The sequence below is a fragment of the Rhea pennata genome, chromosome 31, assembly GCF_028389875.1.
Source record: "Rhea pennata isolate bPtePen1 chromosome 31, bPtePen1.pri, whole genome shotgun sequence".
NCBI lineage: Eukaryota > Metazoa > Chordata > Aves > Rheiformes > Rheidae > Rhea > Rhea pennata.
This window is the reverse complement of record NC_084693.1, coordinates 2652491-2668359: the sequence shown is the minus strand read 5'-3', so window position 1 is coordinate 2668359 and position 15869 is coordinate 2652491. Positions and strand designations below refer to the sequence as shown.

Here is a 15869-nt window from a genome sequence, read left to right as displayed (position 1 = left end):
CAGCCTCTTTCTGGATAATAGGACACTGTTGAAATGGACAAACATATATTATAACCAGCTAGCTATGCAGGTATACACAACCCGTAAGACAGAACTTCTTTGAGTACGACACAGGTATAGCTAAAAGCAATCTAAGAAAATTAAGAAGAAAAAATTAGGCCAAACATCACTCCAAATACATTTACCTTTCAGTAATTTTTCATTTTATGTCCCAGTAATTTGAGACATTTTAAAACTAAACTGCAGGGAACAATTCAGTTTCAGTAGGAAAAAAAAGGAAAAGGGATAAGCTAGAAGATATTTCCATCTTTAGCTCTGAAATTCTATTTCTTGATTTTTGGATGCAGGTTCATTTAAATCCAGTCCACTATGCTCTTCTGCTCTGTTCATTCAACATTCATTCATTCATTCATTCAGTGCTGGTGTTCTGCATTATTTCAGTGTTAAGTAGTACAACACCCCACATGAGAAATCTTGGCTCATGGTTTGTTAATGTACAGTCAAATAGCTTTAAGGTTAGATATTTACCAACATGGATGCTGTTGTTTAAGGAAAGGATAAATTTTAGGCCTGCAGGCTTACACATGGCAAATTATATCCTAGAGGGAAAAAGCAAAACAAAAAACAAAACCCTACACCGAGAGACAGATAGATTTATTGGGTCTTTTTCAGCCCTAACTTGGAAGTCTTTTTAATTAATGTAAAACAAAATGCAAGATGACAGCCACAAGCATAAAAAAACAGATTGCTGAAAGCTGGGATGACTCCAGACATGGCTCATTTCGTGAGCGTTCTACATAGTCACAACTTAAACTGGGATTTGACCCTCAGTTACTGGGCCAGCAAAGCCTGCAGGGACTGAAGAGGTGACAGATGTCCCTGTGGCACTTTGCCACTCAAAATCCTCACCGGCAACAAGCCAAAAAGGATTCCCCTGCAAGTCAAAGTCATGTTGTACGAGATGACAGTGGCTTAACAAACACAACTTCTCCAAAACAAAGGGCCATGCTGTAGGCTGGAGAGTTTTATTCATATTGGTCCTAAAGTTAATGAGCCAAGCTACCCTCCGCTGCATCAATGTAATCACAAGGAGAATTTACTCCACCATAAAAATTAAAGTGCTCCAGAGATACGCACTAATAGGCACGTTTCTATTGCGTTTTTCTTTCCCACTTAAAGAATCTATCCCAAATCACTTAATGTCTATCACTAGATTAAAGAGAAAAGCCATGTGGAAACAACCAGGAATATCTAACACCACCAATGGCATGTTCCTAATGCCTATGGAGATTTCTTCTCCACTCCAGTGGACACAAAAAGCACAAATACCACCCCATCAGCAAGCTCATACTGTAATACACAACCTAAACTAACGTTGAATGCTTTGCTTCAACAATACTAACAGAACTGACCAAGCTGTGAAGTCATAAATTCTGTGCATCTCAAAAGCAATTTTGTTTTGAGGCTGTAAAGGTCATTTCCCTCCCGCCTGTCTTCCAAAGGATATTGATGCGCACCTCTGAGCTTTTCAGAATTTTTCAGTAATCTAAGTATAGTTTTCTGACAAAACATTGCCTGTGAAATTCTGCAAACTCTAAGATGCTCCAGTACACAGAACTGCACCGTGGGGCAGACAGAGATCCCAGCATGCAATACCGCATCGTGATCTGTTTTTGTCTTTTCTTCTAACCTTCCTCACTTCCTTTTTCAAATCAGATGCTGCAGCCCTGATTCCCAAGGTAAGAACTTACCATGACTCTTATTTTTAAGATAGCCAAAAATAAATAAATAGAAAGGAACAAATAAAAAAAATTGTTATACTGTTGTGATTCTACGCAATCCTTTCAAACTTAAGATGTGACAAATGCCTAGACATTAGATTCCTGTATGATTCCCACTGGTTTCAAGGGGATCTGAGAAACATTTGGATAGCAGCTCCTAAAAAGACCTATTTGAACCTGCCAGAAGAGTATCAAAATATTTTACTGAAAAATATATCGCTATTTAAATAGCCATGCTCATTTTGCTTTTTTAACTGTTAATCTAATTAGCACATTGATATCACAAAGCCTTTATTAGTTGACTGTAATTGATTTACAACATCTCAGTTTACTTTTATTAGGAAAACTATTAAATATTCATCACAGGTGTATTACATAGTGATATCCACAATACCCTTGGAGTTGAAGATATTTTTAAGATATTTCCCACAAATGTATCATTTCAAATAATGTAAAAAGAACCCATCTCATTACTTGCGCTTCTGGTCAAATTACTTAAAAATGGTATATGAATGGTACATTCTGAATACTGAAGGTGCTTTTGCTTACCACTGCTGCTCACAAATAGCATCACTAGTGTCTTCTTAGCACTGCCACTATTTTGAGCCACGCTGCTACTGACCAACATGGCTGTAGAGAGATCACCACCTATCGACACACGGGCAACAACCGACAGAGGGGCAGAAACGGGCGGCAGACTCACTGAAACAGCCAGAAAGGAATTGCACAATCGTGTTTACAGAAAGATAGAGAGAGCAAGCACAATTTGTTTGCAGAGACACCATAACAACATGCTGTTTGGCTATAGGCCATACGATCACACTAAATAAAAAATTTAACTTCAGGCAACAGTCCACAGTCACATTCAGCTTCCTTAGGCCTGTATTTTATAACCAAACAGCAGCCCAAGCAAGACAGGATATTCAACTAACTCTCAACTAACCAACTCATCTAATGAGATCACTGTTGGTTTTATGCCCATTCCAACTCATCTATGAATGAATCTCTTTCTCCTTACTAATAGCCTTCAACCTTGGCATCTCTACTGATTTATCAAATCAAACTCTTTCTAACCTTCTTCTGGTAGGAAGAGCAAGAGGAAGCACATGGCAACAGCAGAAGTGTATCTTTCCCTAAGCAGAAACAGGCAAATTCTATTCACTTCCAGTTGTCAACTACCTTTTTAAAGCCCCAAATGTTGAATACTTCCACAAACACTCTTTGTTTACCACAAGATGTGCAGAACAGCTATTGCTAAGAAGTTAAAAACACTGACTACCAAAACCACTTCTGGAGCACTTTACACAGGGATTAAAATTTAGGACTGCCGCTGTCAGAAATGCAAGACATTGAATCACTGGCGTTATCCTTGGGCCTACAAGGAGACATAGCTCCTTCTCTATTCCATATATTAAGCTGACGCTTTGCATGATCTTGACCAAATAGCCAAAAAAAAGCAATTCAAATGGCTAAACAAAAGCCTGTTTTATTAAACACGCCAGTATACTTCACCCACACAAGTAACTAGGATAAGAATTCTTTCTTCCACACATTAGACTCAAGTACTTGGGAATAATCAAAGGGATACTGAATGAAATTTTTTCCGATTACAATTATGTTTCATTACTCCTGAATTTTAAATGCTCATGCTGAAATTTTTATTTGTATAACATCGGTATATGCCCAATGGCCTAATTCATTATGTTGATACCAACCGAAACCAAGACAGAAAATACCATTTTTATGTCCTTAATTAGTTACAGGTTCTATTACACATGGAATAATTAAATATTATCTGAAAAACAAAACTCCTACGATCTATGAATTAATTCCTTTTGAATCCAAATTTCTCATAGAAGCCAGTGGATAAGATACACTGATCTGCACATTAAATACAAACTCTGAACATCAAAGTTGTGCATCTTTTCATTTGTGGAAAACTGCCAAAAACATCAGCTAAAACTCATTACACCAAATCATAGGTTTATAAGTACTTTGTAAAACAAAAAGCATTATGCTATTTTTAAGTGCATTATAAATTCTGCATTTCTCAGGAACTACTACTTTGGTTATATAACACAAGTACCTGTTAACCAAAGTTCCCTCCTCCTTTTTCAATAGGACATCCTTTCTAACACCTATGAAAACCTTACTTCTCACATACAGAGAAAGAGCTCTATTTCCCACCTCCCAGACTACTTGTTCGCAGGACAGCTAGCCTACCACAATATCACCTCTTCCCAGCACACAGAAAAGCTCTGTTTACAAATACACAGATCAAAATTTGTTAAATTATTCATTAACAGGGTTTTTCTTGTTGTTATTTCAAATAAGATTACTTACTGGATAGGCTATATAAGCAATCACCACAGTTTCCCTTAAATATAACACCAATAACTTGAGTATTTCTAGACTAAAACACTTAATTACCTGTAGCAGTTTTATCAACTGAGTTATAGTCCTCAACAACAGAATCTTCAATCACATCACTGATTTTCTGCCATGGTTCCAGCTCCTCCTCCTCACATTCCATAAAAAGGTCTGTATCCGCCATCCTGTAAAAGGAAGAGAAGAAAAACCTTTTTTGGAAAAAAATATGCTTTGTCAGGCAACAAAACTCTCATTATAAAAATAATTCTAACGCCAGCACTACCTACGATGTTTGTATTTCCCAATATTCCAAAGAAAAAATTTGAGCTGTGTATTTTCCAGTTCCTATTTATTCCTCAGGTTATACAGCTGAATCCACATTCTAATTTAATCAGTTGTGTTTCCTTTTCAGAAAGAAATCTGTGAAGTTCCCTCCTGCAAACCCTTGTTTTTTGCCTTAAATTTCAGTCTTTATGCCTCTCCTGATAAAGCCAAACCTAACAACCTGAAATCAGACATCACTGCCCCATAACCCATTACCTCTAAATAAATAAAATCAGGCTGAAAGAAGGAAGAATTGTATTTTTGCTCAAACTTTGGTTTAGAATATTCTAGGACTACTGCCAACATGCATAGGACAAACAGAGATTGAATATTCAAGCTTAATCGAGTAAAAAACATGCAAGCAAACGTGCAGGCAGTCCTTGGCTAAGCTCAGACTCCTCCTCCACCTAAATTCACATATATTTCGTGTCCTGTATGTTTCTATAGCCCTGCAATAATGAACAATTTTCTCTAGTGTCAAGTGTCCTACAAGACACCTCTTCCTAGAGGGTAGGAGAATTATCAAAGGTCTCCAAAAAGCTGCTTTCATTAATATTACTGATACTTAATCAATAAGCACACATTTCCAATCACACTTGGATAACTCTCAAGCCATCAAGCCAAGTAAACTGAGAGAAGCCTTCTTACAGAACTAGTTTTGTACTGTTTCATTTAAATGGAATTTAGCTGTTTCTAAACTTCAATTCTAAATGATGTTTATGCAAAATTTTAATTCTCCTTAATAATACACTTAGGAGTTTTTAAATTAACACCAGTAGTTCCAAAACTTCAACGTTTCTTTTAAAGAAACTAGGGATTATAATACGACACCACAAAATCTGAATTTCCTCATTCCCCACATGGGTTACAGCAAAAAAGAATCATTCTTTCCAACTACTACAGAATCACTATAAAGGACTGAGAGCTGAACAAGTTCTGTATTCTAAGTGAATAGGAATTAACATATCTAGGAGGGATTTTGTTCCTTCTGATTGAGTTTTGGTGGCAGAAGAGACTGTTGGGATTACATTCTGTCATCTCTACTACCATTTGACAGCCACAAAATTTGATGAGAAATGCTCTGAGAAACTAGCCAAAATAAACAGCTTAAAATAAAGGACAAGCAAGAAAATAATCCAACTCATTTTCAGACAATCTGTGTTTTCAATAGCCACAGTGCTGACCAGAGGGCTTAAACATAGAATAACATTAAACTGTTGAAAAACTTAAATACAGATAGTTATAAAATGTGAACTGGATTAAGTAACCACAGAGCAATTAAATTACACATTTTACATCATTAAGATGTGTCTACCCTTCTTATCCTAACAGAATCATAATTCTGGCCAAACAGAAGCTGAGCCTGCTATAAACTTCAGTTTGTAATTCAGTCTAAAGCTGGATTTACAAGAGTAGCTGCTAAGATTGCATGCTGCCACTTTGTGCAAATGCAACCTTTAGTTTTCATTTCGCTGTTGTGTCACAATACCTGGAAAACACAAAGCCATGCTCATAATGAATTTTCTCCAATCCAATATAAGCTAAAACAAAATTCAAATGCTGATCTAAACTAACTGCCTTAGCCAGGAAAGTTTAAAAAGAGCAAGAATCCTAAATACTTGTTACTATTTGCTAAATCCAAAAATTGCTAGTAATTTTTTTAAGCAACATTTGCAGTTTTTCGTGCTCCCTTCAGAAACACTCTCTTACACTGCCATTTTTCCATGCTTTGTTTGGCTATAAAGGATTTGCAGAACTTACACTGTTATGCCATAGTAGCATTATATTTTACTAACAAATACTCATTTCACATTTATGCTTGATTATACAAATACACATAATTCTCACTTTCCAATTATGATTTTGAAACATATAAATATTTGTTTTGAGAATAATGTAAAGAATGGTACTTAAAGGAAGCCCATCACACCACTTACGTGCAACAGCCGACCTTCCTCAATTCCCCACTTTCCTCAGCATTCTTATCAATAAAATAGCAAAGGTCATTCATCTGATTCTGCATGCAACTCCAAATGCCTAGTACCGCATGAACCTCTGAACTTCTCTCAAGATATAAAGCAATAGTTCTTTCTTACTGAACTGGTTTGCATCTATTCACATACTAACAGTTTGAAATACACGTTTAATATAGCTATCCCCATGCCTCACTGTATCACTTAAGATTCTGCCTTGAAAACATTCATGTACAATTTCACTTGGATCTCCATGGAACTGGATTCGCCCTTCCCTTAAAGGTCTATTTGAAAATCAAAACAAAAACACAACACACACCTAAGGCCCAACCCAACTCTCAAATAACTTACTCCTATCAAAACCAGCTTTTCTACTCTCTCTCCCCCCCTTTTTTTTTCTTCCCTTTGGATCTGAATAGGTTGCTCATGTTGAGTGTACTTGTGGGCTCCTTCAGCTAGCAGGAGAAACACTTTGTAGAGAAATCTCTCTGCTGCAATCCTGTTAATTCACAAGGAAAGTATAAAGAATCCTGTTTCTCTGAACGAGGGTACAACAAAGATGATTTCTTTACTCAGTGCTCCAAGTCCTTTTCAGCCAACTTTTAACCTCCAAAGTACTCCTTTTCAGGGTTTTTAGATGACCTTCCTTCTTCCAGCTGTCTCCCTAGCTCTCTGCTCTGCTATTCTATTGAGGGGTACAAGCACATCTCCATGGCTGTCTTTGCTTTGCTCTTATCACCCTTTCACAGCACTCATTATGAGTTGGGGAAAAAAAAAAAACAACTAAGTGACATGCAGGCCAGTAACAGCTCCAGCTTGTCATGTTGGTCTTTGGCATCCACTACTGAGTTGTCCGCAAACAAAGGAACATTTAATGGTTCCTCATTTTAAATGATGAGAAGATGTTTTCACTGCCGTAACACTGCCTCAAGTATAACACTAAGACAGACACTGACCAAGCAGAGAGTCCAGAAGAGAGCTACAAAAATAATCAGGTCTAGAAAATGTGATCTTCAAGAAAAGATGGAATGACCTGATGTTGTTTAATCTACAGAAGAGATTACTGAAGCATAATAATCATCTTCAGATACATAAGACTGCTGCAAAGCAGAAGGAAATGATCTGTTCTGCAGATCTGTAATGGAAACAAGAAATAAAGGGCTCAAATTGAAGAACAGAAGATTCCATGTTAGACAAAAAAAAAAAGCTTTTAGGAATAAAGAACTGCAATAGACTTCTCAGGAAAATGGGAAATGGAATTTCTACCTCTGAATGCCTCTGAAAACACACAGACTTATAAGAAATGGTACATTTAATATTGCAGAGGCATCATGGATTAAATAACCTCTTGGAATAGCCTTCTGACTCCATTTTTCTATAGGATTGTGTACATTCATGAACTGAATTGGTATTACTGGATATTACTACAAAACGGCGTTACTACAAAATAGCAGGGTATACTTAAGTTGTTGTCACTGAGGTTTACACTAGTAAAGACAAGTTAAATACTTGTAACAGTTAATTCTTCATCTTTCTGAATCCTTAAAACATTACTAATGAATGTAACACTTAGGTCAAAATATCCCAACCGAACATCCAAACTCCTGCTCATGAATACTGTATAAAGCAATAATTGTTTAAGTATGTCCATTGAATTTTTCACACAAACACTGCCTAAAACTGCTCTCTTTAGTAAGGAAAATTCCTTGCCACCAGTTGTGGGGGGGGGGGGAGGAGGGGAGGAAATAGCTGACTGATTTAGAAAAAAGTCAAGTCTCTTATTCAAATATAATTATATTAGTATACAAACCCCCCACGAATTATTCTAATATATAATTAACCAAGCGTATTACATTAGGTTCAATACTCTATTAAAGTGAATTAGACCAGTGCTTTCTAAGCTAAGCAAAAAGCTATGAATGAGAAACCGCCACCATCATCACTTAGATGGCGAAGGAGCACCTTTATGAATTATTTTCCTGAGATATGTCGCTAATTTTGTTTCTTAAAAAACACATTTTTCACAGCACTCATTCCATATTACCTGTATACTTCAAAGACATTACTAGCTTATTTATTTACCTAGAACCTGTGGTATGTTTAAAATGTTATTAACCTCACCTTAAAGGCAGGAAATTGAGTTCAGTGAAATTAAATGACTTGCCCAAGATTCTACTAGAAGTGGGTGCTTAGTCAAAAACAAAACTCAAGATGCCCAGCCCTCATTCACTTAATTAACACAAACTCAAACATCCTCCTGTCCTCCCCCCCCCCCCAAAAAAAAGATGAAATGACAATAGATTCCAACAAGAAATAATGCTCTGAAATATAGGTTCATGCTAGAGATCTGCTTAGCAGGGAAAAGAAAAAAAAACAGAGCCTTAAATATTATTTTCTCTGACTGTTAGTACAAGCTTTTTTTTCACAATTACATGACCTTATTAAAAAAAAAAGAAGTTTAGATGAAGATCTTGAAAGGATGACCATCAGAACCAATCAATAACTACATATTCCTGCTTTCCAATAGTCATCCCTCACAGAAACATCCAGAAAAAAAGAAATCTATGTAAAGCTTCTAGGACAAAGCTTCTCTTAGCTGGCAAAGAATCGTGACACTTACTTCTTTGGCATGAAGTAATATGATTCTGGACAAATAGTTACTGTTGTAACAGTGCCTTAATACTATAGTGATGGACAGCCTATAAATAGATAGGATAAATAACCTGATCTATTAATTAAAGCATACACATATGTCTATGTAGGAAGGCTAAAACTACAGAGGAAGTCTTTGCTCACATTGTAAAAATATATTATTCAACATCTCATAATTATTCAAGAGACGCAAAGACAGAAATGCTAAAGAGACTGTAGTTACAAGCTTCTTTTGACACTAACTTACATTATGCGCATAGTATTTCATCTGTTCATATCAACTGAACTAACAAAATGTCTTCTCTCTTCCATAATGTAACAGCTTTGTTTTTCAAAGCTTTGATCTTGAATATTTTTGTATGTAAGAAGCCTTTGCTCAATAAAATGATTAATCCCAATGATAAATACTCTACAGTCAGCTTTTCAGCACATCGTTGGCAGATGCTTGGTTGAAAATATAGATGCCAAAAGATTCCCTCAAAATTACAAACTGTTCTAGATATACCACAAGAAATAAAGCCTTTCAGATTGAAAGGTGTTTTCTCCCCTCCTCTAGCTGTAAATGGGAGAAGACCTTCAAGGAATGAGCCAATATATTTTAGCTATACACAGATAACTGGCACAACTGCAAGATAGAGACCTTTTATTTTTTGTCAGCTGATGGGCTTCATGCTCTTTGTTATGCACGGGGGGGGGGGAAGTCAACAGTTATTAAACTCTTGTATTAAAAGGCTGGCCATTTGATAACACGTTCTGATAAAAGTGATTACCTTTACTGGGGGAAAATTCAACATCAAAGTTGTTGGGGGGGGGGCTGCATACAACTAGACAGATCAACTAATCATGAGAAATGGAGAAATCTTTTTCTTTCCCCCTATGCATCACTGCAAAAAAACCACACCTGACTCCTTTATAATTTCAACTGAAATCTGGAATCTGATCTAAAATCCAAAATCCAATTGTATTTATTTACCAATGAACAACTTTAATATAGTTAGGCAGATACACTTCCTACAGATCACCATTATTGCCTCAAGAGAAAATAACTAAACAGCTAGAAAGGACAAAACATTTTACTCTGGCATCACTGGTACTTCCAATCCTCAAAAACATGCCAATAAACAAAATACATACTTAATCCAAGTTCCCCACCCAAACAAGGTGGCAAGCAAAGGACTCAGTTTTCATAATGCAAATTTTAACACGATAAATTCACTGACTTACAGCAATATAAGCACAGAGAACCAAGTCCCAAATGTTTTCTATTATCTAAAGCACCTGTGGATAGCAGCTTTTACATGACAGCTGCAGAGTAAGGCAGCTGTGCGTTATTGAAGTGATCTCGAAAAGATGTGTGGTTATATATTTACGGTTTCATTCACAGCTTGATATTATTTGACACAAAGCAAACAAGTTATGACATACATATGCTGTGTGTGCTTATATACACATACACTTCTCTTTAAAAGGGACTTCAGATTAATGAGTCGTTCATAGTGTTCTTCAAAATTCACATGATGGGATGTGCTATTCTTGTTGTTTAAGCTTCACTTTAATTAAAAAAATATAAATAAATCAGTACTTGTCAGGGAACTGCTGGTGGCCCAATTTCTGCCTACTGGGTAAAATCATCTGCAACACAATCAGTCTTAAGGACATAATAGCAGGTCAGAAATAAGTATGTACTCCATTATGCAGGTGACTTGATAGATAAAAAGATGAATTTTGTTTAAAGACAAAAAAAAAAAAAAAAAAAAAAAAGAAGGATAGAGACTGTTATCCCAGAATTTCACAACTTTCTTCCTACCACACCATGCTACCTGCAGAGGTATGAATATCGCCACTTCACTAATGGAAAAACAGAAGGAATAACCTAAGTGTCTTGCTCAGATCAAATACAGAAAGCTTTCAGAGCAGTGAAGGACCCAGGAACCTTGACTCCTACCTCAGGCTCCCTAGCCTATAGTTAGTTATATTGCTTTTTTATATATAGGTATGAACTCAAGATACAAAAACATTTATGCTCCATCACACACTTACCAAGTTGCAAATTAAGTCATTCTGTTCAACAGATACCACCAATCCTTCACAAATCCTAATTTAAATTAAAGCTTTATTCACAAATACAGCTTCAAAAAGAAAAAATATACATCACGGGAATTTGCAATGTAAAAACAAGGAAGCATGCAGTTAGCCTTAGTCTAAGTATTAGCACATCACATTAACACGATAGTATTTTTTAAAAGACAAAAGCCCCAACCGACTCCATGGGGGACCTGCTTACAGTTGACTATTAGTCATGAAAGACAAAATGAAAGGTGAAGGTATAAAGCTACGCCAAGAATGCCATTTATGAACACTCACTTTAAAGACGGGACTTACGTTTCCAAAAGTCTGTAGCTGACTAATTGTAATTTTAGCACCAGAGTGACTCCTCATATAAAGCTTCCACTAAAGTTGACAAACATTATTCACCAATGCTTTATACCAATTTCAGACAGAGTTGGCACAAAGAAGTCAGAGAACAAAATACAAGTCCTTTGCAGTACAGAGGCACAAGGAATCTTTGCAACAGCTTCTAGACAGAAAATATTGTGAGTTGGGGATTATAGAGGAAGGGGGAAATACACTCAACACAAAGTGCGTTCTACTGACTCCATTCAACCATAGAGAATGCAGCTGCCCTATGCTGCAACAAGAAGGTAGAAATAAGTTGTGGAAAATCTATTTTCCTGATCCAGTCCAGATTAGCTATTGAAGATTTCATTGTAGTGTGGTCATAATGCTACCAAGCTATCAATCCTTTTCCCAAAATTCACTAAGGGGAAACATCAGTGTGAATAATCTGTGTTAAGAATTAATTGACCCTTACATTTTCTTGCCCACCTGCTAGAAATCATCTCCCATTCCCTCCCCAAGTATAGACCAGAAAAATTAAAAAATAAAACTGAGATTTTCTTTTTAAAAGACAAACAAGCTTAAGGAGATGTTTTGCTATACTTTTTAAGAGAGAAATTAATACATAAATCATCTCTTGTCCAAAATCTTCAGAACGCTAACTTCTCTCTATTATGTCTTCCTTTTGTGATCAACAGAATTGCCATCTTGTTTCTTATTTTCTCGCTTACTTTTGATTATATGCACTTAAAGGCAAGGAAGCTACCTTAACTTTTTAAGAACTAAGAAGCCTGATGAGGTTACGTTACAGATGAATGCAAATTAATCCTACAATGAAGGTTGCTGCTGCCAAGACATGCTGCAATCCCTTCTTTGAAAAAAATGGGTAATGCTCTTCAGTGGCTTTAATGACAACTGGCACAGTCTAAAATTGATATAATCTAAGAGATGAAAATACATACTGGATGATGATTTCATTAGTGTTTATATGGCTATTCATCATCAGCAACACCTCTGACAGAAGAGACCAGGTGAGAAGAACTGTGCAAGCTGAATGCCAGAGATGAACAGTTACATCCTTCAGGCCAAGATAAATTTATTTTTGTTGACTGATGTGGTTGACTTGACTATGCTAGCTACTGAAATTATTTTAAAAGGCATATTAAACTTTCTATGGATACCATCTTCTGAAGCCTTATATGCCTTATTAAAGGCTTTGAAGTGTGCAATGCCTACTAATTAAAATGTATTATTATTACACTCCTAATTATCATGATTATAATCTACTGTAAAGTTTGAACTGCAGAACAATAAAAAAAACATACTGCTTTCTGATATTTGTCTCTACAGACTGGCTTAACCCTTTGGCATTTTCTGTGAACCTAGAACTACCCATAAGCTGCAAGTTTGGGTTTCCAGAGTTCAAGAGTGTACCTGTAGCAATGCTTGTGCCATGGCTCTTTTGTGAGCAGACACTATATAGCACTCTACTGATTTCAATCTGGACACAGGAGTAGCTTATGTGACAGTATCTAAGCAGCTGTGGGGGTATCATGCATACTAACAATGTAACCATGTATATCCATAAACAGAAGACCAACCATAAGTAACATTTGCAGAACCCTATCCACAGCTAGAGCTTAAAGTAGCAAGGGAGAGGAAGTTCTCTGGATGGATAGATCCACTGGACAATCTTATGTATGCTAATAATTCTGCAGTATAAAAAAGATGTGTATGCAGTAAGCTAGACCTTACATTCAAAGATAAAATTAAACATCTGTAACAACCTCAAGCCACTAAGACTGTATACAGTGGGGTCTAGGGAACGAATGATACATAATTCGTATATCTTTGCAAAGTATTTCCTAAAAGAAGCAACAGATTCCCCCTTCCTCTACCCTCACTTCCAATCACTCACTTGTGCCCCATTGGCATGTCTTGGTGACAGCTGCAACTGCTGCCAAATTAATAAAAATAAAGCTGTGTGTGTTGTATGTGTTACATGTTTTCTGCAAGGGTGTTGGGCAGCAGGATTCATGCCTTTCCCACATCTCCACACATGCTTTATGTCACAGCCTAGACAAGGGGAAGAAGCAAGAATGCTCTAATGACAGCAATCTAGGTTTCCCAGGTACTAGGAAGAACAGGACCATGGTAAGGGCTAGGCAAAAAGAAATGCACTGATGACAAGAAATATCTGATTTTTAATACCTGTAGCCTAAGGAAGCAACTATGGGGTGTTTTCCATACAGTCTTTCAGTGAACCAAATCTTTCTCAAAAGGGAGAGGAGGAGCTCACTAAACTGACCCCCTGACCTAGCACACTAAACTGTGACACTACAGTCAAGCAACAGGCCGGGCAAGCAGGCAGATCGAGGCATACCACTGACCAGCAAAAAACTGCTGGCCAAGAGCAGCAACAAATCCAAGATTTCTTTTCGGTATAACAGCACGGGGACAGCAAACAAGCACAGTACAAGGGCCCACAGTCTAACATCAAAACAAAACAAAACAAAACCAAAAAATACTTCCCTTCTCTACATACTTAGAAGCTGACGTGCCTGGTAAGAGCCTTTTCCACCAGGGACAAGGGGAAGAAGTAACTAACAGTCTAAAGAAGACATGCATGTGGGAAGGGGGTCCAACACCCGTGCGGTGGCACCTGTCTTGTCCCAAGGAGAGTAAAGAGGACATTGAAGGGACAGGTGGGTGGCAAGTCAAGCAGCCCCTGTTCCTAAGCAGTCACTTGCTGTAGAGAGAGTTATTAGACAGACAAATACCCCCAGCTTCAGTCAAGAATGTAAGGGGGAGTGGGAGAATCACTCTCTGAAGGCAGAGAACAGGCAACCAGGCCAAAATAGGGTTCTCTCACCCTACAAAGGAGTGGACAGAGACTATCCTCACTGTTAACTTTCCTTAAGAAGGGCAGAAAGGACGTCTCTCCAGAGGAGGAGAGCAAAATCCATCCTCAGTTTTATTGTGGCTGCTAAGAAAGAGGGAGAAAAATAATCCCTGTGCCCAACATGGCCGCCCACCCAGCACCAGCCATGGGAAAAGAGGAGGGGGGGAGGTAAGTCAGGGAAGACGCAGATATCCCCTCCCCGGGGTGGGGGGGGAGGATGGCAGCCCTGCCCGAGCCTGGGGAGGGCACCGCTCGGCGCCGTGGGGTTTTGTTTGCAGGGAGCGGGTGGGGTGGGGGGAGCGGAGGGAGCTGCTAGGGCCGCTTCACCGCCTCCCCCCCTCCCCCCCCCCTCCCCAACAGGGGGGGGGGAGGCGCAGATCACTCCGCCTCCCCCCAGCCCGTGCGGGCGAGCGGCGGCATTCCGCCGCCCAGCGGGAGCCGCCGCCGCCGCGGCTCCTCCCCGTCCCCCGCCTCGGGAGCCCCGAGCCCTCCCTCCCGCCCGCCGCCGCGGCGCTCGCGCTCCCTCCTCCCCGCCGCCAGCGTCTCGCGGCCGCTTTGTGTACGGCGCGCGCCGGCCCCGGCCGCCGCCGCCCCCCCCCCCCCAAGCAACCTCCCCCCCCCCTTCTCCCCCAGACCCGGGCGGTTCGAACCGGTTCCAACGGTCACCAACCGCCACCCGCGCGCGCGCGCGGCCCCCTCCCGCCGCCCCCCCCCGCCCCCCCCCCCCCCCCACTCCCCCGCAGCCCGGCAGGGCCCGCTGCCCCCCCCCCCCCGCCGCCTAACGGACTGGTGCCAACTCACCTTCCTCTCTTGCTGCCTTCGCCTCCTCCTCCTCAGCCGAGGCTGCTCGCACACGCTCTTAAAGTGACACACACACGCCCCCCCGCTCGGCACCGCTTTCAGGGCGAAGCGACCGGCAGGGGAGGGCAGGTGGCATGAGCTTCCCAGCCCCCCTCCCCACGGGAGCCTCCGTTAGGATGATGCTGAGGAGGAGGATTATTTTCTCTCTTGTATATATATATATATATATATATATTCTTTTCTTTCCGAAGGGGGCGGCTCACCGCTTTTCAGCCCCCTCCCGCTCCGTCAGAAGGGGGAAGAAGAAAAAAAAAGACCCCGCGGGCTGATACACACAAGAAGGCACCCACAGACACACACACACACTCACACACACACTCACACACACACACACATATACACACACAAAAAGGGGACCTGGCCGGCGGAGGGATATGGTGACGTCATTTCCTCTTGGGCTCCGCGGTGGCGGGCGGATTGGCGCGCGGCGGGGTGACGTCACCGGGCGGCCGGCGCACCCTAGCGTGGCCCTGGCGAAGTTTGTGTGAGGCGCAGAAGCGGCGGGGCGGGCTCGCGCCCCCCCCCCCGTTCCCTCCCCGCGCTCGCGCCTCGGCGGCGGCCGCTGAGGGGGCGCCGCCGCCCCCCCCCCCCCAACCCTCCCTCCAACGG

The 15869-nt window shown here is 40.0% G+C and overlaps 1 protein-coding gene across 3 annotated transcripts in view; it reads right to left on the bottom strand.

Moving 5' to 3' along the window:
- The window catches only part of POGZ (pogo transposable element derived with ZNF domain), a 37847-nt gene extending 22233 nt beyond the window's left edge, over positions 1 to 15614 (bottom strand). For all 3 annotated transcript variants that reach the window (XM_062597576.1, XM_062597577.1, XM_062597578.1), the window contains exons 1-2: positions 15201 to 15614; positions 4212 to 4336 (exon numbers count right to left, since the gene is read on the bottom strand). In XM_062597576.1, coding sequence (XP_062453560.1) covers positions 4212 to 4335 — 124 coding nt within the window. In that variant the 5' untranslated portion in view covers position 4336; positions 15201 to 15614. The remainder of the gene's footprint in view (positions 1 to 4211; positions 4337 to 15200) is intronic.
- Positions 15615 to 15869: the final 255 nt, after the last annotated feature.